The sequence below is a fragment of the Ornithodoros turicata genome, chromosome 10, assembly GCF_037126465.1.
Source record: "Ornithodoros turicata isolate Travis chromosome 10, ASM3712646v1, whole genome shotgun sequence".
In the NCBI taxonomy this organism is placed as follows: Eukaryota; Metazoa; Arthropoda; class Arachnida; order Ixodida; family Argasidae; genus Ornithodoros; species Ornithodoros turicata.
In genome coordinates, this window is record NC_088210.1 from 17,614,169 (window position 1) to 17,638,139 (window position 23,971).

The 23,971-nt window shown below is 43.6% G+C and overlaps 2 protein-coding genes across 2 annotated transcripts in view; one reads left to right on the forward strand and one right to left on the reverse strand.

The window, feature by feature from the left end:
• LOC135370743 (intermembrane lipid transfer protein VPS13D-like) overlaps positions 1-9,850 on the forward strand; it is a 53,206-nt gene extending 43,356 nt beyond the window's left edge. Inside the window, exons 67-79 of the mRNA XM_064604564.1 lie at positions 402-504; positions 1,293-1,599; positions 2,713-2,891; positions 3,005-3,121; positions 4,629-4,919; positions 5,008-5,147; positions 5,852-6,030; positions 6,399-6,472; positions 6,570-6,737; positions 8,075-8,281; positions 8,361-8,611; positions 9,302-9,590; positions 9,655-9,850. Coding sequence (XP_064460634.1) covers positions 402-504; positions 1,293-1,599; positions 2,713-2,891; positions 3,005-3,121; positions 4,629-4,919; positions 5,008-5,147; positions 5,852-6,030; positions 6,399-6,472; positions 6,570-6,737; positions 8,075-8,281; positions 8,361-8,611; positions 9,302-9,590; positions 9,655-9,744 — 2,395 coding nt within the window. The 3' untranslated portion in view covers positions 9,745-9,850. The remainder of the gene's footprint in view (positions 1-401; positions 505-1,292; positions 1,600-2,712; positions 2,892-3,004; positions 3,122-4,628; positions 4,920-5,007; positions 5,148-5,851; positions 6,031-6,398; positions 6,473-6,569; positions 6,738-8,074; positions 8,282-8,360; positions 8,612-9,301; positions 9,591-9,654) is intronic.
• Positions 9,851-10,132: 282 nt separating this feature from the next.
• LOC135370744 (something about silencing protein 10-like) lies at positions 10,133-17,266 on the reverse strand. The gene is made up of 16 exons (XM_064604565.1): positions 17,108-17,266; positions 16,570-16,714; positions 16,444-16,485; positions 15,742-15,904; positions 15,184-15,261; positions 14,992-15,107; positions 14,743-14,823; positions 13,848-13,904; positions 13,484-13,596; positions 13,297-13,393; positions 12,740-12,879; positions 12,233-12,305; positions 11,441-11,544; positions 10,840-10,957; positions 10,559-10,666; positions 10,133-10,236 (listed from the first exon to the last, which is right to left on the reverse strand). Exons 1-16 carry the CDS (start codon positions 17,119-17,121, stop codon positions 10,147-10,149), a joined length of 1,539 nt encoding a protein of 512 aa, XP_064460635.1. The 5' UTR covers positions 17,122-17,266; the 3' UTR covers positions 10,133-10,146.
• Between the last annotated feature and the right edge of the window lie 6,705 nt (positions 17,267-23,971).

The following is a 23,971-nucleotide window of genomic DNA, read 5'->3' on the forward strand; positions in this document are numbered from 1 at the left end:
AAGTACACTAAGCACCATATCATATTGTTTTCATTGCTTTTATATTTGAATACATGATGGCCATAATGCAAACGTTCTTGTCATCTGGTGTCACATTCCCTTCCGAACCGAACCGAACCGAACCGTTTGGGAGGGAGCTATTGCCTTAAATATAAGAAAGATCCATCAACACCATCTTACTGTCTCAAAATGGTGTCAAAAAAGCTTTTTCGGTGGACGAATGACCTGACATGGTTCGCCACAGTGTTCACTGCAGTGCAATGGCGCCAATACTTTCGAACAGAACTTACTTTTTATGGATGTGCCTCGTATCCCTGCAAAGTCATTTCTTTTTTTGTGTGTGTCTTCGCAGTAGTGCCTGAATTTCTGCCTCTGCGAGTTCTTCTTACCGTCTGTTTCAGGCCGCGTGCTTTAGTGAAGTTGCATCCCTACTCGAAGGATGTCAAATGTCAAGAATTGGTCCTGGATGTACCTCATGGGACATGTGTTGTGATAAACAAAAAGGCAAGTACAAGTGACCTCCTCCTTCTAAGGAGGGTAACAAAAGGGGTGGTACAGGGCTCAAGTGAGGGCACTCGGAGCTTAACAAAAATCATCGCAAATTTGTGCAGCGATATAATATGAGTTGGAAAATGGTTTGTTTTTAAGCAATAAAATCGAGTGACATTGTGTGAAAGGGCAGATTTTCTAGTGGAAAATAAAAAAAATGAGAAAGGTAGGCACACTCATTATTATAGCCTGAAGTTTACAGGAAAAATCTTTTTTTCAAATTTGGGGGGTAAAAATCGGGGGGAAATAAACATGTGCTCTAAATTAATGCGAGTTCGGGTGGAAAAACTTTCAGTATGCTAAATTTGTGGAGAAATCGGGGCCCTATTACTGTAACGAACTGTACCGTTTCGGGACAAACGGTGATATAACTGTGTTTGCTACCAAACAAGCTAGTGCGCATTGCTACAGACGTTTCAGCGAGGGCAATTTGCTGGGTAAAACTCGGGGGTTTCACCCTAAAGAGGCCACCTTCAATTTGGGGAAGAATCGGGTTAAACCCTAAAACTTCAGGCCCCACTTATTATATATAGGCTACTCAGCTTTAGTAATTAGTCTCAACACGAGCTTGTACGAGTGCCCGCATTAGTGCTTTGCAGTATTTGGTACCTGAAGTTTTTTAAATCGCCAGACAAAAACAAATTTTTCTCGTGGTACCACTTCCTCGGTCATGTCGGCTGTCTATGGTATTGTTACGGGAACGCCAGAGCGCACGGTGTGACAGTCGGCCTTTCGTCGTCCAGGAGCTGGGCAAAAGATCCCAGCTGTGGCGCATGACGTCTACCGGGATGTTGCAGCACGAAGGGTCGAGCACTCCTCTTGACCCTCGTAGCAGCGCTGCCTCGGGCCGCAACGGCGGACGCATGCTGGTGCTTGACATTGCCGGTCTTGGACCCGAGCCCAAACAGTACACTGAGCTGATGCTACGGAAGCCCGACGAGCGTCGCCGTCTCACTCAGAAGTGGACCTTCACAGAGAACGGACGTCTTTGCTGTCAGCTTCCAAACATGTTCGTGCAGCCCAGAGACGGCTTTGTTGGTCTCAGAAGAGGTAATGTGCAGTGGCTGTTGTGTGCGAAACTCAGCGGGTCATTTGATTATGGCCTTTGTTTTCTGTGGTTGTATATTTCCACGAGCATAGCCAGTTTCTGGAAATGAGAAGGGTAAGGACGAGAAGTAAGAAGAACTCTCGTTCAGAAATCGGAATCCGTGCAAACCAAGGCTGTGCGCTTTATTTTCAGTAAATATGATAGGGATTCTAGCGTAACAAAATTCCAAGTATAGACTGTGGTATTTCCTTGTTAGAAGCAAGACACACTGGTTGCAATTAATGCACAAGCTTTATTCGCAACAGGGTCGATACCTGCGTGCACCGTATTACGTCTCTGAACGCTCTCACCACCCTTACAGGTTATATGTTCCTTTAAGTCATAGTGAATATTTTAGAAATTCTCCTTTATCAACGTGTATTAGTGATTAGAACTAGTTGCCAGCTCATTTTTTTTCTTTTTTTTTTTCCGATAACCTAAATTTATTTTCAAGAAATGTGTAACGAACTGCACTTATTCTAGTTCTGTTGTTCGTGTTGAATTGTTTGTATTTCACGTAGTCATTTGTGTTTTTTTTCTTTTTGTGCGCTTTATGGTCACGCTGAATTGCTTGTATTTCACGTAGTTTTTTTTTTTCACATAGTTATTTGTACTATTTTATGTTATTCACATGTACATTTCTCCCCCCTTATGCATAGGGCCTGACTTTTTTGGGTTTTATTTTTGGCCAAATTCGGGGGATAAATATCGGGTGATATTTTTCATTTGAAAATTCGGGTTAAATCCCGTTACGGCATATTCTGTCGTCAGGAATTCGGGTGTATTCGGGTGATTTTTTTTTGTTTAATAAAAATTTGTCTTAACATGGAACTAATGTTTAGAAATGTTATCAAACTTTATTTTAATGCACGCTTATGAGTGTGCCACGCGACCCGGATGTTTTCGGGTAGATTGGGGTTAAACCCGAATTTTACAGATTTCGTTCGGGGCAGTAAATATCGGGCGGATACGAGTTTAACCCTAAAAAGTCAGGCCCTACTTATGCAATGCCTTTTGACCCTTAAGGTATTAAAATGAAATGAAATGAAACCGTCTTTCTTGTTGCTCCTGCAAAGGAAACGACGTTGTGCTTGGGCCACCCCAGCCTGTTATCTTCCTCGAAATGGAGAATGGCATCCCGCTGGAGCAGGCCATTAGCAACCAAAAAATGCGAGGTGGTTCGGGCATCCTATCCGTGAAAGTTGTCCCTGATGGCCCTACCATCGTGCTCTGTGTTACAGACTTCAGACAAAAGGTACGCAGACGCTACAGCTGCCTCGGTGAGGTGCAGCTGCATATTTGCCACATTTTATTGATATGAGGGAATATAGGTTTATCCGTCTAACCCGCACTACACTCTCATTGCAGCAATTGGTGACAAAGACCTCTGCGGCTACTGAGTGGGTTGTTGTTGAAGAGAAAACGAACAACGGCAAGGAGCTGCGGCCCGACATGAAACCCGACAGACCTTGCCTCGATCTGCAGGTAGTGCACATAAACTGGAAACTTGAGTGAATGCCGCCGTAACATATTACTCCTCATAGACAGAATGATAAAGTGTCGTTTTTATGCCTGAATTATCCCCCCAAATACTCAGAAAATACTGGGCATCTAGCATCATCTGGTGTTAATACAAGGAGCCCTTACAGCAGTGGCTTAGCCAGGGTAGATCGGGGGTTGAAAGCACCTCCGTAAGCACACCTGTGGCGGTGCATTTGGGAGAGGGAAAATGGAGGTGACAGCCTCCCCCTCATGTAAAGTTCCAGTAGCACCCCCCACCCCCACAAAAAAAAAAAAACTTCCTTTCTGTGGTACAGTGGAACCTCGTTAGCGCGTACCCGCATAAGCCGTAGTTCCGGTTTAGAAGTAGTCATTCGGGTTCCCCGACCGAACACCCATTGAAGTCAATGCATTTCATGACCGCTTTACACGTAGCATTTCTTGACGCCTGTGTCGCTTATCGCGTACCATTTTCGTTGGTCTGTTCTTACGAAACCGGTCCTTGCGAACGCGGGGGGGAAAAAAGCCTGTCGGCTTCTAGAACACGCGGCGATTGTTTCCGTAATCTTCCCCATATCTCCCTTTTCTTATCTGTAATCTCCTTCTTTCTGGGAGAAAGAATATGGGGCTCATGACCTGGCAAGGTCATGCAGGACCACATGTCAGCTTGGGATCTTTCTTTCTTGGGACGCTGCCAGTAAGCGTACGTGTTGTGCGCAGAGCTCGGCGTTTCGGGCCTTCGAAGCTCACTATCACAATTATCTGATAAGGCTTGAGATCGGGCCCTGCTACGAACTCACGTGAAGGTCGACTTGGCGTATCGGTGAGTAGCGGGGCCCGATCTCACGCCTTATCAGATGATTGTGATAGTGAGCTTCGAAGGCACGAAACGGCGAGCTATGGTTGTGCGTCGCTTGTTCGTTCCTGCTGCAATATCGTACAATGGCCAAGCCTCGCGTTTTGACCGTAAGGCACGTAAAGGAGAAGGTCGCGACATCAGCCGAATTGACGGACTACGACATTATCGCCGCTGTTGCTCCCGAAACGGCGTCCAACTCTGATGGTGACTAGGACGCCGTGCCGTGCCGTGCCGAGGCCGGCGCATCGCTCAACAAAAATCACGGATTTCTGCGTTTGAGCGTGAAGTAAAGATCGTGAATTGGTGGCTTCTATAACGGCATGCGTTTTTCGGGTTTCTCGTGACGATAAGTGACATAATTAGTAATTTTCGGTTATGACGTAGTACCGCTTTGCACGTACTTTTCCCGCGTCCCCGCCAGGTACGCGCTAACGAGGTTCCACTGTAATTCTTTACAGTGTCACCATCTGTAGGAATACTTTTAAAACAAGCACTTTTCTGGAAACCGGTAAATCACCGGCTTCTTGCACTTTGGACCTCTTCTCCGTGGCTGGTGGACTGCCGACTTCACAAAGTGCATTCTATGGCTGCACCTTTTACAATTAACTACACGTAACTTGCCGTCCCACACAGATGCATCTCATTGGTGGCATTGGTATCTCCGTGATCAACCACCTCAATGAAGAACTGCTGTACGCACTGCTCCACAACATCCTCGTGGATGTATCTCAGGGCCCAGGATCTCAATCGCTCGATGCCAGCATTCAAGACGTGCACGTAGACAACCAACTACGGGATGCCGAGCGGCCCGTTGCCCTTTACGTCACGCCCTCGCACAAGAAAGACCAGCAGCGCCACCTCCCAGCAGTTCGCATTACTGCCCACCGGATACCTCAGAGAGACACGGACGCAGAGATATTCAAGGTGATCTTAACGTACATGATGGGCTATTAATGAGATACACGCATGCTTGTAAGAAGTGAATATTTATAGTTCGACTTTCTTTGAATAGCATTTCATTATGGAGATTAAAAACATCACCTTGGTCTTGGAAGAGTTGCTGGTGCTGAAAATAGCCCAGCTGCTTTACTTCGATCAAAGCAGCCACTGTAAAGACTCGGATGAGGAGATTATTGACAACCAAATCCAAAGGTAAACGGTAAATTTACAAATATTTGGAGATTCAGGTAATGACTTGTGCGTATTATCAATCGATCCAACGTAGACAATCAGTGAAAGACAAAATGAAGCCTGTTTCAGCTGGCATCATAGTTCTAATTTCATTTCATCTTTATTTCCTTAAGGACATTAATAAGGCATTGCATAACCACTCAGTTATCTGGGCACTCTTGATAGTCCTCAACCAACATGTCGTTACCTTATGATCTTGCTACAGATTCTTGGTATAGGGAGAAACTATAGTCACCTTCGACCCAAGAATGGCATGCTTTAGCCTCACTCTACCGTTGCTGTATGCTTGTTTCTGTTGGCCGCAGGAGCTTGCTGCTTCACCGTATGTCGCGACAAGTAGTACACTGACACAAAAACTATTGTAGCCCTACATGCGGCCCTTTTGGATATCTCTGGCCTTTTGAATAATATGGAAATATAATATAATATATCAAAATTATAATACGTGTAATTTCTTTGGCAGTGTGACTCTTGCTTGGATTGACAAACAAAATTTTGTGCCGTTCTTGGGTTGAACATTGGTTTTGTATCAATTTTCAGTTCTGTTCTGACAACATATTTAAATTACTGTTCATGTCCTACTGAGAACACTACTTGGCATAACACTCCATAGCATATCATAAAAGGAAATGCTTGCATAGTGATGGCATTCCATTTTCCTGCAGGGCACATGCTGTGGCATCCGCTAGTGCAGTGCGCTTTTACTTCAGCACACTGAAACTTAGCTTGCAGCAGGTGAAACTCAGCGTACTTACCATGAGCCAGAAACCACCAGAGCTGAAGGCAATCAAGAAGATGATAGGTTGGAGCCCTATCCGATTTGAAGATGCTAATGTAGAGCTAGGTAAGCACTCCTTGATCATGTTGGGAGCCGCTGTTAGCAAAAATCTGGAACATTGTCCGCTTCAGGAAAAAGGAAACATCCTTTTCCTTGCTCTCAAATGTATACAGCAATACAAAAGGAACGAGGGAAGAGAAAATAGGGAGAGCGCAAATTGCGGTTTCCTTCACGCTAAAAATCACTAACAGCGTAATGGGTGAACTCCATTCCTCCCGCATTGCTTTCGTTCCGTGAGGAATAATTTTTGCATTTTAATGCCCCTCTACAAAATCTAGTGATACTACCAGCCATTTTATTCCTGTGCTCAGAATTTTCATTATGTGACCCCACACGAATCTTGTGTTATACATATTATGTACGTTTTCTTCTAGACTCCTTTGTCAAATCGCATCCGTTTGAGTCGCTGGAATTCCTCACAAATAGTGTTATTGAACATTACAAAGGGGTAAGCGACCCTCCGTACAGAATCTTTAGGAAGTGTACCTGATCTTGTGTTTTGCAGTACACTGTTACTTATGCGTACGAATGTTTATTTCATTCAGGAACTTCAAAGCCAGGCTGCGAAAATCCTGGGAAGCGTAGACTTCCTGGGGAACCCGCTTGGGCTATTCAATGACCTGTCAGCGGGATTCCGAGAGTTCATCAGTGACGGCAACACAATGAGCCTCATCAAGAGTGTAACCCATGGCTTCTCCAATTCAACTGCAAAGGTCTGCTTATACCTGCATTGTCATACAGTGCATTCCATGAATTCAAACTCGCATAATTCGAACTTTGATAATAACCGGATAATTTGAGCTGATGCTTGGGTCCCACGAAAGTTGTGTGTGTATTTCAGCGTTGATTTCAATTAATTTCAACAACGATAATACACGCCGGCTTACTCTCCTGGGATGTCAGTGACACGTTTAGTCATTAGGTATTGGGTCTGCATTAGAGCTGTGAAAATATTTGAAATTTCGAATAGTATGACACGAATATCTGATTCTATTCAAATGCAATTCACAAGGTACTTGAGTATTCAAAATTTTCGAATATTTTTCGAATAGTACTGAAGCGAGGTGTCGCTATCGCCATTCTGCAAGTGGGCTTTGCCCCTTTGCTTCCAAGGGTTAGGTGAAACCCACTTCACGTCACCGTCATTGTTATTTTGGTGTACGGCTCCATTCTGCAAGTCGGCTTCACCTCATTACACTCTAGTGCTAGGTAAAGCCTGCTTTACGTTGTTTACAATATTCTGTCACTAAAGTCTACGACTTCTGTAAGCTCATGGTCGACACTGTACTCTGGGCACTGCATGTTCCAATAAATGCAATATGTGCAAAAAAAAGTACAGGAAATTCAGAATGTAACCATAGAAATGGGGAGATGCACACAAAGCAGGCTACATGGAACATGCTGTCTACTCTCAGTGCAGTTCATCCCACTAATGCAGTCTACCATACACAACACAGTGGGAATTGTGCTTCTCTCACGATATGTTATGCTGAGTGAACAGGCTCACAAGTTTGGAGCAGAACATCATCGAATCAGCACACCACCACAAAATATTTCACCATGAGATATTCGAAATTATTCGAATTGGGCCTTGTCTGATTATTCGAATTCGATTCGCAGTGCAACTGAAATATTCTTAAACTATTCGCAATGGAAATTTTTCTATTCACACAGCTCTACTAATTACTTATGTGCAAGACCATTACTTAGGAGCATGGAACGAATCACTCTAGTGGTGTGCACAAACATGGTTGGCTTGGCTTACTCATGGTCAGCAATGCAAGTAAGCCTCGCTGCTTTGAGAGGATCAAGACTTTTGTCCAGCACTGTACTAAACGGCTCACCATTCAGAAAGTTGGTGGACTTGTTAATACGCACAAAAGTACGGGAGGCTACTGCTAAGTACCATTAGCAGTAGTGCGAGAATCAAGGAAGCAAAATTGAGCGTTTGGAATGCTTGCGTATTTCTCAACCCACTGAACATGGGTTGCTTCATTATTACGATAAATACTGAAGACAGCAAACTTACTCCTAGTTGCGTTGCTTTCAGATAACTGGTTCTTGGTCAGATGGGCTCAAAAATGTAGCAATGACCAAGAGTCAACAGGAAGAGAGAACTCGAACTCGTCTGGAGGATGCCAGCACCAGGACAGGACCCTTTATAACTGGTCTCAAGGGCCTGGGCTACGGCATCCGTGACGGGTTCACGGGCATCGTAAAACATTCGTACCAGGGTGCAAGCACCGAAGGTGTCCCGGTAAGTCCCCGAGTCTGAATGGCCTTTTGTCTATTAGTCTGTGGCGTTACCCATCCATATATTCCGAAAAATGTTGCAGGGTCTCATAACGGGCATCGGAAAAGGAATTCTCGGAGCGCTAGCCATGCCTACCGCAGGAGCATTAGACTTTGTTTCCGGTGCCGCAAGTGCCGTGCGGAACACCAGTAAGCTGAGCTCGCACAACCATCCCAAACGGTGTAGAGCCCCACGACTATGCTCGGGACCTGGTGGGCTACTGCCGTGCTACTCTACCACACAGGCCCTTGGGCAGCAGTTCCTCTGCAGCCTTAATGACGGCGTCGACGATCTGTGAGTAGTAATCTACCTACACTGGCCAAAACCTTGTTTTGTATTGTACTTAGTTGCATTCAATGGAGGTCATATCATCACGGCTTTGGTGTAGTGTATTACAAATTCTCATCGTAAATCCTGTACGGAAACTTTGTGAAGAAAGGCTGGAACGGTGACACGTCGTTAATTTGGATCACTCAGGATCCACAAAAATGTCTGAATTATCAGAGTGTCAAAATATCGAATGGACAACAAAGTACGTGGTGTGCTTGCCGTTATGAAGGTTAATTTATTTTGAAAAGAACTGAGTGAGAGTACCCGTACTTCATTACTTCTTGTATACGGATACCGTTGTTCAGGACTTCATTTCTGCTTTCATCACATCCACTTTCTCGTACTTCGTGTGCTTCCCAGAAGTTGCAATAACATAGGTGATGTCACAGATTATGTCACTGCATACTCTGCCAACTCCTTTTAGAGTAGTTGCAGAGTGGCGCCACCCTTCGCCTCTATTCTGATCGTTCAGATGCCCGCCGTTTGCACCAGTGCACTTCCCTCGAGCTGCGATTCTCCTAATTATCTGGTGCGCACCGAGCTGCTTCTGAATTAACGAGTGTTTGTTGCCATAGACTGATTAACGGGGGTCGAATTAGCGAGCTCTTACTGTATAAGGCATCTTGTCTGGAGAACGTACCTTCTCTCTAACAGGTATGTTGCCATGGAACAGTTGGAAACAGTCGCAGAGAGCTTCCGAGTGCTCATATCGACTGAACGGGTGCTTCTGCTGCTGCCCGACGACATGACTGCAGAAAGCATTGCACACATGGTTCCGTACAGTAAACTCAAGTACTGCCGTAGTTTTCCGTCGTCTGCGAAAACAGGCGGCTCTGCCTTCCAAATTGAATTTGTTCTCTGGGCTGATGAGCAGACCTCATCCTTGAGTTTACATGACCGTACCTTCAGGGTTGGCTGTGATAGCGAGCACGTTGCCCAAAAGGTAAGTGTTTGCGCAGTTTTTTTTTCGACGATCCTCCGTAAGACGTACTCTTTGTTTTGTTTAGGTTGTGCAGCAGATAAACTATGCAAAGCTTGCATACGAAGAGCGAGGTTTTACTGCTCAGGTAACAGATAGTGATGAAGACGATGCCTAAGTAATATATATATATATAGATAGTGTATTTTATTTGATGCAACAAATATATTTTTTGGTCCCTGTAAATATGTACAGCCGATAATAAACCCCAGATTACTGGCTCATTACTTGTGCTTTGACCCAGGTGGTTCAGGGTAACCCTCACGGCAAATTCCGCTGGTATAGTCCACCACAGAACATTCTTTCTCGATTTGGTCTGAACTGTATTCCGCACCTTCCTGCGGCAATTATCTTCTGCTACTGCATTACTCAGTTTCGTTCTTTGTTCATGCATGTTGTGTTCATGGTGTTCATGCATTGGCATGTCAGGGACATGTTTAAGTTTTCAGTGTACTAGTAATCATCATAAGACTATTTCTTATTTCATAAATACAGACAACTTCACAGACACTGCTACCTTCTATTTTATTTTAACACTCCGGCTTACTCCGGCACGGATACCAGAAATTTCGCCGCCATACTTCTTGACTTCTTTCCTCGCTTCGCGGACCTGGAATACCATCAATATGTTGAGTGTGACATTTGACATTTTCTGAACAGTAAGTAATTCGAGGAAGTTTACGGAACACGCTTAAGCGCATTTCTTCCTCCGAGTGATACGCTAGCAGCGAATGGGTCCGTAGAGAACATTTGCCTAGAACATGCGCCAGAGCATGTTCCGTAAACTTTTGTCCCACGCTGTACATATGGAATAACTTCCAATCACAAAAGGGGGTGTCTTCTTGTGAGTAGTATCTCGGTGGGAATATGAAGACTGTATCCCGATCAGGATAAAAATATAAAGTGCATAGGTGGTTGGTTGTGGCACCCACCTGTCCTTTCCTGTTGATCTTTGCACGTCTGAACTTCATCTTGTGGTGGACACGCGGGTTGCGGTACTCTTTCTTTCGCTTTATAGTTAGACCCTTGTTCTTTTTAATCTGAAATGAGAAGAAAAAAACTTTTAAGGTACCTCTTCTTTCTATATGAAAGATAACCGGATGGTGTTTGCGTCTAACGTAATTTTCTTTACGAAAAATCTCCCGTAGAAATTGTACACACTAAGAGTGCATAAGACATGCATGTGCTACAATAAAAATGTGAGAGCACAGACCTGGTAATTAATGCCACGCCTCTCATCTCCTTGCTCCTCATCCTCTTCATCTTCCTGCTTATGTGCACCTTCCTCACCCTCAACCGCTGAGTTGTCGCTCTCTTCATCATTAACATCACTGCAACATTCCGATTGTCCCGTCGTATACAACAGTACTCACACAGGCAAAAATGACAGAGCCAGCTGGACCACCACTTTGAAATACAACTAACAACCAAAACAATGTAATAAATGTTCAGGTGTCCTGCTACCTGCAGGTATTGGATTTGCAAAAGCACATTACTTTATATTTCTGTTTGAAAATTTTCATACGAAAGGACATTGTAATCTTGCTCTGTTTTCTTAGGACACTGTATGTTGAAGACGTATAACAGAAATAATTTATTAAACTGACACGTACAATAATACTTACAAACAACTGTCATGAATGTCAACTTAATAATTTTCCAGATGTCCATGACACAAGTGTGTTTAACTACATAACCGGCACATTAGCACGCAATGTCAGACAGGTTCAGGTACGTTCTCTTTACAACATGCATGCTTCACTTGCGTACAGATAAATTCAGTCGTGTCACAAATGCTCACAAGAACAACGTACCTGTCAATTTCATCATCTTGACGTGCCTTCTTCTTTGAAGCTGAATACAAATCGAGGATCTCCTTTTCGTCCTCAGTAAACTTCCTTTTTACTTTGCTTTCCACCTGTAAGAAACAAGACAACAGGAAGCTATGGTTGAGGACTGAAATATACAACCTTGCGTATTTATATAATGAAGTTGCAGCTTAGTTTGCTAGGTTACATCAATTCACCATGAAAGAAATGATAAGTCACATAAACTTTCAAATTTGTCTCATATTTACGAGAAAGAAGCGCAAAGTGTACATGTTTTTTATACTACCAGCTGTGAGATTAAAATGAATATTTCAGTCATTTGGTGCTACACGTAGGAGGAGTGTAATGCCATGCACATGGATGCATTGTTTCAGAAATTTAACATAGTTCTAAAAAAATTATGATTTCACAATAGGTATTTGACATGATGCTACATGTGAGCAGCTTTTTATCTATACATCTTCAGTACATTACATCCCAAGTAAATGTAAATGAGGTGTGGTTCTAAATGATGTTACACATGAAACATGCCATGAACGCAATTCGTGTCTGCAAAGGTCTAAGTGGTTCAGTGCTCAATGAGACATATTGCCTTTATACAAACTTTGATGTTTGTAATCAATGTGCTGCACATTTGCATATGGCAGCTCCCTGTTTTGTACCTCCTCCTACCTTAGTGGCATAGTATGACAAATTGCAGTGTGAGGCATCCGTTTTCGGGACTAAACTTTACAAATCGAAAGTATGCGCTACATACAAGCAGACAAAGTAAGATACCTTTCTTTTCTGTGCATCCTTAGGCACATTTTCTTCTGCAACGGCTGCCTCGTCCTGGATATTCTGCATGACCCTGTTGAATGAATGAATGAATTGGTGATGAGAACAATAGGGGGATAACAGCAAGTTACGGCCTGCATCAAGGTTAACTTGAACAATGCCCCATCCTGCGAAGCTGGGAGAGAGCTGCACCACACTGGCGGTGCTTAGCAGAAAACAATGCAGTTATTTCTACTAAGCACCACCAGGATCTGCAGCCCGGAATGATGTTAAAGTTAACTCTGATTCGAGCTGTACACCCACACTTGCACATGTTTAGTCTGTAGCCTTGGTTTTCATGCTCTGTCTCATAGTGCAGCATTACCTTTCACTAGCAGCACTAATATACATGGACCTTAAAGGGTAATGTCTCAGTTTGCTGTCGCGCAATAATGTTGCACAATTGTGAAAGAAAATGCAAAATATAGCGAGTCAGTGAATCGACCCCATAAGGCAACGAAACCTCACCTTAGTTTCTTGGTTTTGCTAGTTGCCTTCAGAGCAGATTTTGTGCGTGGAATTATGTCCTCTCCTCTTGAAATCATTTCCAAGACAGTATGGATCTCGTCAGACAACTTTTCGTCCACAGGCTCCAGTTCTTTTAACAACTGAACGGCAAACGATACGACGGAGACAGTTTGAGAGAAAATAATAATTAATAAACCATGGGCCTCTCGAGACAGTGAATTCATCCAGCTGCAGCTTTGACAAACTTACACTAAGCTGGAAGCCATTCACGCCACCATGACATGACAAAACGTGGAAACAGCTCGTGCCAGTATTAATGCTTAAATAGAAGTTGAATGGCTCCACTGCTCATAACAAAGACAGTTTTGCAACATTAAAGGTAACAACAGTGCATGTGTTAGGTAATACTACGGGGCGAACTTTATTAACCTGACAAAATTTAGGCTTCACATTTAAATGTACTGAGCTGTTGCCTTCTTGCGATATTTTAGGTGCACGTAATTTAACTGACCCCGTAACCAAAGAGCTGTTATCGTTACCAAACTCTGTCCATTCACCTTTCGAAATGATACGAGCCTCCGGATGACGGGGTGGTTGGCCACAGGTGCACGCTTTGCTTTCAGGACGAGGTAAAAGGAGATATTGGTGCAATACCTACAAAGTGGGAAAAGAAAAACAGAAACAGAGCTGTCACTGTCAAACTCGGAAACCATTCTACAACAGTGTAAAAGGGGTTATCCTTACTGCAAGATCAGCTGACGCTTGAGATTAAGGTATTGCACGGCTGGTTCTGAAGTGATCTTGCCCCGTTTCACGAGCTCCAGCAATGGAAGTATCGTGTCTTTCAGTTCAGTCATCTGAAATATCACTGATCAACTTGTAGGTGGAATGCAGACTTTTTTGTTTTTTTTTTTGTTTAAAGGGACTGTCTCATACAGCCTGATGAATTCTCTTATTATCAAATTACTTCTTTCATTAAGTACAGATAATTTGCACAGTGCATTATTGACGAGAGAGAATAGAAAGATATGTGTTCTACAAGACCATCCATCTGAAAGCCTGATTCGTAAAAACATCATTGAAAGAGGAGGAGGGAATGATGTCCAACCTTTGACTTGAAGTCTTCAACAAGCTCAAGCAATTCAGGAGACTCCTTCGATAGTAGCTACGGAAATGAAAGCATATTAATAAAGAACATTAAAACAAAGCAATTAAGTAGCAGGCCACCTGGTGGTGGTGATCATCGACACTTCAAAGCATGAGAGCGTGTTTGTTTTTGGAAAGTTCAGTGTTCATCTCTCTGCCCCATTTTCAGGTTTTGAAGCTTGGATGATTGAGAACAGTGCCTTAAGGGTAGGGCAAGATGACAGGGCATTATTTTGGAAAGATGAAGTAAAAGAACAAATTATACTAAAGCTTTCGTGCATTTTATTGCACTTCCTTAGTGTTGCAAGACAATGTACACAGTGACATCACAGAGCAGCAAAGATAACAGAACAAAAATGAAGTGGCTATGGCAAGCACTGCATTGTTATTATTGTACACCAACAACACAGTTTCATCACATTTTTTTACCCTTGCTGCAACAATAGGACAATCCATTTTCTCAGTTGCATTACTGCATGTTGAATTAAAAGTGACCGGTTCACCTAAGAAGTGTAGCATCATGTGTGAAAGCTCCTGGTACAATATTTTAATCATAATACCTCAAATGGCACATCAAAATATCTGTGGGAATTCAGTTATCTGCACTATAACAGTTAAGCTTTACCAGCACACACAAAAAGCATGGCACAAAGCACAGAGGCTCTGCAGCATGCTGTGAAATTTGTACAGCTGCAGTAAGCTAACAGAGAAAGCTCTGCTTAGCTATGGTCATGCTCATGACACAGAAACATGTTGCACTAGATGTTTGTGGAAGACAAAAGTTTGATGCATACTACGTAATTTGCACAATGGGATCGAAAAGCGATAAAACAAAAACATGAAATGTCCCGCGATACCTTTAGTTTTTCTTCTGAAGATAACTTTGACAGGTCTTTTGCCACCTTTTGCGTAGTTTCCGTCGGCTCCTCTTTCTGTACCTGTAACGCACATTATGAATTTGTATAGTAAAAGAATATGAGGAAGTATAAGGAAAATGAAAGGAAAAAAGCCTAAGACCTCAATCTTCTGGGAGAGTGAACGAAATTTGGGAGTCTGCCAGATAATCCAGGAGAGTTGGCAGGTATGTTATGGTATATTTCACTTGCCTGGAATAATTCTAACCCAAAGTCAGCATCGGACAGCTGCTCAGCTAGTTTCCTCTGCAATGCTTTCGCTTCTTTCTCTTCAAGTTCGGCAAGCTCAGCAGCACTCTCGGCAATACCTTGAGAGTTTCTGAACATTAGCGTAGGTTCTTAAGCACGACCGCGCTCTCCAAGTACACGTCAAGCATAACCTACCTTCATAGTCTTCGTCAACAAAGTCGGTATGATAATACGTAGACTTCTTTTTTCCCCAAGCCATAGGGTCCGGAAGTCCTGCGAATACAAAATTAATTATGCTTAGTGTTGTCATGTTCACAGCTCCTGATGTGGGTCATTAATTCAGAAACAGTTTGAACAGAATAATTTAATGCACACACAATGTGCACACAACTAGCATCTCGCATGCAATGAGTGCATAGAGAATATTTGTTGGTGCCTTTCAAGGTGATAGGCACCACATGCGTAAGCAACTAGGTAAGAGGTCCGTCCTGCATAGTTAATGCCGAGCAGCTTTTTAACGAATCAGTGCCGACCACTCCATACATCTGGATATTTTAAATGAAGACAGCATCATGCAATGGTAGACTATTTCGGCTCTTGGCGTGGACTGCTTTTCTGACATTATATTAATTTGATTCGTCTTAGAAGGTTTTACCCAATTTTATGGCCTTATCGGGGTTATGAAAGTATCACCCTTAGATTAAAACTGGTACAGTCTACTAACAGATAAGATAAATATGCGCAGGCTCTTACCGTCTTCCTCATCATCAATGTCACTGGCCATTTCATCCTTCTGCACGTTTCTTTCATAGATGTCTCGAATTGGTTCCAGGTCATCTTCAGAATCAAAATCATCTTCATCACTTGTCTGTGCATCACTCTCATCTTCATCCCCACCGAGAGAGAGCACTTCTTCCTAGATAAACGATAGCACAACATCTATAGCAGGGCACTGTTATCATCCACAAACACACAGAAAAAGCAAGTATGCATTGTTTACTCCCGCAGCCCACTTGCAACTGGTGCCTCAGCATCATAGTCTCTTTTGGGTCACACCTTAAGACAGAAGCAGATTTTTATGTACTGCTAAGTTAATGAGGCAATGGCTCTTTCTCTAAGTGAGTAACGGATATAGACGCCTTTATGTTTGGAATGTGTTTTGCGCCAGAAGGGCAGTGATGGTACTAGTGAAAAAGTTTAGACAAATCAACAGATTTTCTTTACTGAAAGAAATGTTACCTGCTGTAAGTAAAATTTGTACAACTGAACATGCAAATCTTGAAAAGATGTGCCTTGTAACATGAAATACCAGATATCATGCCTGATCTCCATGGATAAATGGAGGTGCGCTGCCTGAGACCAGACCTGTGGCTGCCCTCGCTTGTCTCCACCTCCTAACGACTCGATCAAGTGCATCCAACATGCGTTTGTTTGAAGCAAAAGTGTTCTAGTTACCTTATCAGCATCATCCTCATCTCCCTCATCTTCGAGCAACACCTGAAAAGGTGGAAACGATATTTGAGAATCTGTCCCGAAGACAAGCATCATGTGTGGGAACAACAAGACGAGAGAAAAGGATACCTTGTCACGCTGAGCGTGAAATGTGTCAATGGCATCATGATAATAGTCATCATCATTAGGATCTGGCTGGTTCATATCTGCATACAGTTCCTCATCGTCTGACCCTACAGCACTGGGTCGGTTGTCTGTCTTCCACTTCCCTCCCCTGAAACATAAATAAAAGTCAGTGTAGCGTAGTGTGCGTTGACACGATCTTTAGTGCCTTATCCAGAGACATATAAACACACAGTGTGAAGTGCTTCAAGTACATTATTTTCTTTAAAACGTTCTTTTTCGTGTGTTCTTCGTAGAACCGTGCTCTGGGGCTGGTTCACGCGCTACGTCGTACTTATCATACAGATGCAGTTTGTATGGTAGATGACCCGCGCATATGGGATAGTGCCAATGAAGACCAATGACATTGTGATCAGATTACAGAAAGAAACTATATAGACGTGATGAAGTGGTGCTACCCTCCACGTACGATGTGTGGTGAAAACTCCCTGCAGTGTACTGCATCGCACGCGTGGGAAGCGGTCGTTAACAACAGCTTACTCACTTCTTTTTTCCCATGTTAGATCTGCAGCTCAGTCTGAATGTTTGCAGCTATAAGAGGCTCCTGACACACGCTCAGTTCGCTTAAAACTCACTGGCACGTGCTGAACAACAACACGAACACTGGATGATCGGATGCTGTTGGATGGATGCAGCTGGATACGGCTAATCGGCTATGGCTATGGCCAGCTATGGCTACAAGACCACACATTGTTGCCGGGCCAAGCCACACGTTCCTGCGAGGAGGTTGCTCAGGTACAAGGTAACATGAGCTAAAAAGATGAAAACCCGAAGGTGACACACAAAGCAGACGACACGTCATGAAGCCTGCCTCCCTGTGGTTTTCCAGTTTGTCTATGTCTGTAGCCAGACCGCCAAGGTAGAGCATTAGCGATACGAACTCCCCCCCCCCCCCCCCCCCGCTATTCCGGGGTGGGGCCAGCTGGCTATTGCGCAGAGCGCAAGATAAGAGATGCAAATCGAGACTGATTTGAACTTCCACAATGCGATTACATGTAGGCTGTTACGTCCAATGAGGCACTGTCACCAGATTGAAAATATTTTAATACGCTCATACTTCGAAAGCCATTCATGAGTGTCGACAGACGCGAGAACTGCAAGAGCTTTCGCGATCGTCACACTGGTCCCTCCTTCCATATATTACTTTCTCATCGTATTTGCACAATTTGCGTGGGTCGGCCCGTGGCAAGTAGGGGGGGGGTCGAGCCCCCCACTAGCCCCCCGGGCGTGGCTACGTCACTGTCTGTAGCGTAAAGGACGTGCACGAAAATGACACGAATTCGATGTTAACATTGCCTTGAGTTTGAGGGAAAACGCAGGACGAACACGTAGCACGAGACGAACATGCTTCCACAAGCTGCGCTATTTAAAATAGTGAAGTTAATGGTGCATACCTATAATCCTAAACTCTGTCGACGAAAGACCTTCGAGTTCGTAAAAGTGACATGAATTTACTTGCAGACCCCCTCCCCCTCCCTCCCGTCTGGGTTGCAATAGTCTGCTCCCTGGTGTCCTCAAACCCATTCGTACAGAATCTTACCCGTCGGTTATCGAGCATAACGGATATGCTTCAGTGGGAGGCAAGGGCGGGTTCAAGACATATTTCTGAGAGTGGGTCCAGCCATGCCCAGCATGGCAGAAACGCAGTTGAGGTCAAACTACATGAGAAATTGAGGCCGGGTTCAGGATATCCTGAACCCCCCTCCCCCCGCCCTGGGTTCGCCCATGGCATTATCAGCCGGTTCATCTAAGACAGTTTTGCAGGACGCGTACATTTTATCTAAACCGGGATTATCTTGATATGACGAAACGTTTTGGCCGCTCAGCTATCGTTTCTCAGCTTGGCCTAGGAACATGGAGCATGCGCGTTGAACATGTTTTCAACAAAGAAAATACAGAGGATTGCTGCAGCTTTGCAGGGCGTAGCAGGGAAAGCACAGATGTATTACAAGTATTTCTGCCTGTTCTTTTTCGTATAAAGAACACGAGACTTTCTGGGAGTCAGCGAATGGTTGGCCTCTGCGTCACGAGAAGGTAACCTGTTCAATGCCGTCGCAACTAAGCCTGACCCAAACTAGGCTGGCGTCTCCAAGTTGGCCGTTTTGGGGAAGTACTGCTTGTATACCAGGCGAAAACTAACCTTCCCTAAACTCCCCTGAGAGGACAAGCATAGACTTAAAATGTAAACACAACGAATATAAACGAGGAGTGTCCGGAAATCGGAATACAGCAAGAAGGCATGTCCGGAGGTCATAGGCGGAGAGTTTTCAATCCGCCGGAGGGGGCCCGGGCACGACGTCCCCCCCCCCCCCCCTCCCCTTTCATGCACAGAAGTCTGCAGAGTGTCGGGAATTCCGTGTTGCGACGTTGTGAGGCAAATTTTTACAGGACTTTCATGATCACTACCACGAAACACGCGATTCTTAGGATATCCCTCGAATCTTTCATCTTGAGTGTCAGCTGGGTAGACTCCCCGGAGGGCCTGCTTCCGCCGGGGAAAGTTCGGGAAGGGGGCTCAGCCCCCTCCCCCGCAGTCGACGGATATACTTCGCAGTCGGAGGTGATACAATTTGGCCTGAGCAAGTACCAAGGGTCTTACCTGTCTTTCCATTTTCAGTAAAAAATAATAATAAAGTGCTCAACACGAGCTGGAATTATTCACATAAACTGTGTAGAAGATGCTCTTTATTTTGCATATAGAATTGGCAGGGAAGAAGAACCTTGGAAATTTGGCCTGAGAAAGTACCAAGGGGTTAGCCTTATTTGTTTTGCCATTTTCAGCAAAAAATAAGTGCTCAGCATGAGCTGGAATTAAGCACACATACTCTGTAGACGATGCTATTTATTTTGCAGGTGGAATTGGCAGGGAAAAATAACCTTGGAAATTTGGCCTGAGAAAGTACCAAGGGGTTAGTCTTACCTGTTTTTCCATTTTCAGCAAAAAAAAAAAAAGTTCCCAGCACGAGCTGGAATTATGCACATATACTCTGCAGAAAATGCTCTTTATTTTGCAGGTGGAATTGGCAGGGAAAAAGAACCTTGGAAATTTGGACTGAGAAAGTACCAAGGGGTTAGCCTTATTTGTTTTGCAATTTTCAGCAAAAAATAAGTGTTCAGCATGAGCTGGAATTATGCACACATACTCTGTAGAAGATGCTCTTTATTTTGCAGGTGGAATTGGCAGGGAAAAAGAACCTTGGAAATTTGGCCTGAGAAAGTACCAAGGGGTTAGTCTTACCGGTTTTTCCATTTTCAGCAAAAAAATAAAAGTGCTCAGCTTGAGCTGGAATTAAGCACACATACTCTGTAGAAGATGCTCTTTATTTTGCAAGTGGAATTGGCAGGGAAGAAGGACCTTGGAAATTTGGCCTGAGAAAGTACCAAAGGGTTAGTCTTACCGGTTTTTCCATTTTCAGCAAAAAAATAAAAGTGCTCAGCATGAGCTGGAATTAAGCACACATACTCTGTAGAAGATGCTCTTTATTTTGCAAGTGGAATTGGCAGGGAAGAAGGACCTTGGAAATTTGGCCTGAGAAAGTACCAAAGGGTTAGTCTTACCGGTTTTTCCATTTTCAGCAAAAAAATAAAAGTGCTCAGCATGAGCTGGAATTAAGCACACATACTCTGTAGAAGATGCTCTTTATTTTGCAGGTGGAAGTGGCAAGCAAGAACAACATTGGAAATTTGGCCTGAGAAAGTACCAAGGGGTTAGTCTTACCTGTTTTTCCATTTTCAGCAAAAAAATGAAAGTGCTCAGCACGAGCTGGAATTAAGCACACATACTCTGTAGAAGATGCTCTTTATTTTGCAGGTGGAATTGGCAAGGAAGAAAAACATTGGAAATTTGGCCTGAGAAAGTACCAAGGGGTTAGTCTTACCTGTTTTTCCATTTTCAGCAAAAAAAATGAAAGTGCTCAGCACGAGCTGGGATTATGCACATATACTCTGTAGAAGATGCTCTTTATTTTGCGGGTGGAATTGGCGGGGAAAAAGAACCGTGGAAATTTGGCCTGATAAAGTACCAAGGGGTTAGTCTTACCTGTTTTTCCATTTTCAGCAAAAAATGAAAGTGCTCAGCACGAGCTGGAATTAAGCACACATACTCTGTAGAAGATGCTCTTTATTTTGCAGGTGGAATTGGCAGGGAAAAAGAACCTTGGAAATTTGGCCTGAGAAAGTACCAAAGGGTTAGTCTTACCTGTTTTTCCATTTTCAGCAAAAAAATAAAAGTGCTCAGCATGAGCTGGAATTAAGCACACATACTCTGTAGAAGATGCTCTTTATTTTGCGGGTGGAATTGGCGGGGAAAAAGAACCGTGGAAATTTGGCCTGATAAAGTACCAAAGGGTTAGTCTTACCTGTTTTTCATTTTCAGCAAAGAAAATAAAAGTGCTCAGCATGAGCTGGAATTAAGCACACATACTCTGTAGAAGATGCTCTTTATTTTGCAGGTGGAAGTGGCAAGCAAGAACAACATTGGAAATTTGGCCTGAGAAAGTACCAAGGGGTTAGTCTTACCTGTTTTTCCATTTTCAGCAAAAAATGAAAGTGCTCAGCACGAGCTGGAATTAAGCACACATACTCTGTAGAAGATGCTCTTTATTTTGCAGGTGGAATTGGCAGGGAAAAAGAACCTTGGAAATTTGGCCTGAGAAAGTACCAAAGGGTTAGTCTTACCTGTTTTTCCATTTTCAGCAAAAAAATAAAAGTGCTCAGCATGAGCTGGAATTAAGCACACATACTCTGTAGAAGATGCTCTTTATTTTGCAGGTGGAAGTGGCAAGCAAGAACAACATTGGAAATTTGGCCTGAGAAAGTACCAAGGGGTTAGTCTTACCTGTTTTTCCATTTTCAGCAAAAAAATGAAAGTGCTCAGCACGAGCTGGAATTAAGCACACATACTCTGTAGAAGATGCTCTTTATTTTGCAGGTGGAATTGGCAGAGAAAAAGAACCTTGGAAATTTGGCCTGAGAAAGTACCAAAGGGTTAGTCTTACTTGTTTTTCAATTTTCAGCAAAAAAATGAAAGTGCTTTAGCACGAGCTGGAATTATGCACATATACTCTGTAGAAAATGCTCTTTATTTTGCAGGTGGAATTGGCAGGGGAGCAGAACCTTGGAAATTTGCCCTGAGAAAGTACCAAGGGGTAAGTGCTCAGAACTAGCTGGAATTGTGCACGTATACCCTGTCTAGTAGGTGTTCTTTGTTTCGCAGGTGGAATTGTAGGGGAAGAATAACGTTGGGTGCACAGGGTGAAACTACAGGTTTGTGGAATAAAGGATGAGATGGGGAAGGAGTTATGCTTTCTCCTGTTCCTTTTTCCCCCCCTTTGATTCTATTGGTTAAAGTTGCAATTCTTTAGCAGCGTGTGTGTACATACGTCGGAGTCAGTGAATAAACCTGTGAGTTGAAACTTCGCAGTTGTGACGTTGCTTGTCTGTCGTCCGGTCCTTGGCTTCTTGTGGTTCACAATGTATACCCGATTTCAGCACTGGTGAAAGGCCCTGGATATTCGGTCTCGCAAAACACCAAGAGTCAAAATGCTGTGTATCTTGCACCAGGTGGAATGGCGCGGGAAGAGGGATGTACGAAAAGAGGTCTCCGCAACTTCAACTCCGACCTTAGTACAGAGTCTCGCATTATTAAAATTTGTCCGCAACATGCAGAATAAATTTATTCATGACATCGTGATCCTGAAGAAAACGCGCATAATTAAGAATGCTGGAAAGGTGAGGCTCATGCCTAGATTCTGTTAAAAGTATTCTCGAAGAGTGCGTCCCGTAACAAACTACGAGAAAGGTGAGAAGGATAGCACCGCCCTCCCCCTTACCACACTATTGGGTTCCTCTCACATGAAAACGTTGCTCAAATCTATCCCGGGAAATGGACTCGTCCTGCAGGGAGGTAAAGGACACCCCCTTGGTCGAGTCCATTGTGATACGTCAGTAAAATAGGCGCAACTAGCACTCCTCGCACCCAAATCGTGTATTTTCTATGCAAGGTTGATGGCGCCCCCTAGCGGGGACGTCCGGAACTAATTCAAGGCCACGTTTGAGGTCAAACAAGGTTATTCAAGGTCAGACAAGGTCAAACAAGGTCAATCAAGGTTAAACACTAAAAAAAATTTTGGGCCGTTTTTCGCCAAAATGCAATGAGTTTGAAGGTCGTCGTAGAGGTCAAATAGAGGTCAAGTAGAGGTCGTTCAAGGTCAATCAAGGTGACTTACACGGAATGGACTCGTCCAGGGAGGGAAAGGACACCCCTCGGGCGAGTTCATTAGTGGACTCGTCGAAGGGGTGTCCTTTCCCTCCCCAGACGAGTCCATTAATGGACTCGTCCAAGGGGTGTACCTCCTGTTGGAAGAGTCCATTTTTCTTAATTTTCGTTGCAGAAATTTGGGCAGCATTTTTACGAGTGGAAGTGCTGCAGTTTTGTAACGGGTAGATGTTACATAATTTCATTACGGAACTCTAGATGTTACTCCAGTTAGAGCTTCTGCTTAATACCAGCACTTAAATTCTGTAATCCATTTGAGCATAACCACTCACCTTTCACCAATACATTCTGCACTCTTCCATAAGGCGCCACGCCTTATATAATCTGAATTAATTTTCTTAAACATTGCATCAAAGAAAACAAACTTTAATCACAACAGCAACGGGATAAGCGTTACAAACGAATTGACACTCTGCATGAAGTTTTGGCATCTTCCGCCAATTTCGAAGACGCACCGTCCTGTCCCTTCTAATTGTGTTTGCTTAGGCCAAATTTCCTTCTTTCCATTTCCAATTTCCAAATGTCCTTCGTGTCCCAGACACCTGCAGAATAAAGAGCATATTTAACTGAGCATGTCTGTATAATTTCAGCTTCATGTCAGCATTTTTATTGTTTCCATGCAAAGGGAAAATAAACTAAGACTAACCTCTTGCTGTTTTCTGAGGCCCTTCTTCCTGTCTCAGTCCACCTGCAGAATAAAGAGCACCTTTCACTCAGTATGTGTGCTGAATTTCCGTTCAATAGGAGCATGCATATTTATTTCTTCACTGAAAATCGAAAAGAAGATAAGACTAACCTCCTGTTGTTTTCTGAGGCCAAATTTCGGAGCTCCTTCTTTCTGTCTCAGTCCACCTGCAGAATAAAGAGGACCTTTCACTCAGTATGTGTGCTGAATTTCAGTTCAATAGGAGCCTTTTTATTTCTTCACTGAAAATCGAAAATAAGGTAAGACTAACCTCTTGCTGTTTTCTGAGGCCAAATTTCGGAGGTCCTTCTTCCTGTCTCAGTCCACCTGCAGAATAAAGAGGACCTCTCACTCAGTCTGTGTGCTTAGTTTCAGGTCAATAGGAG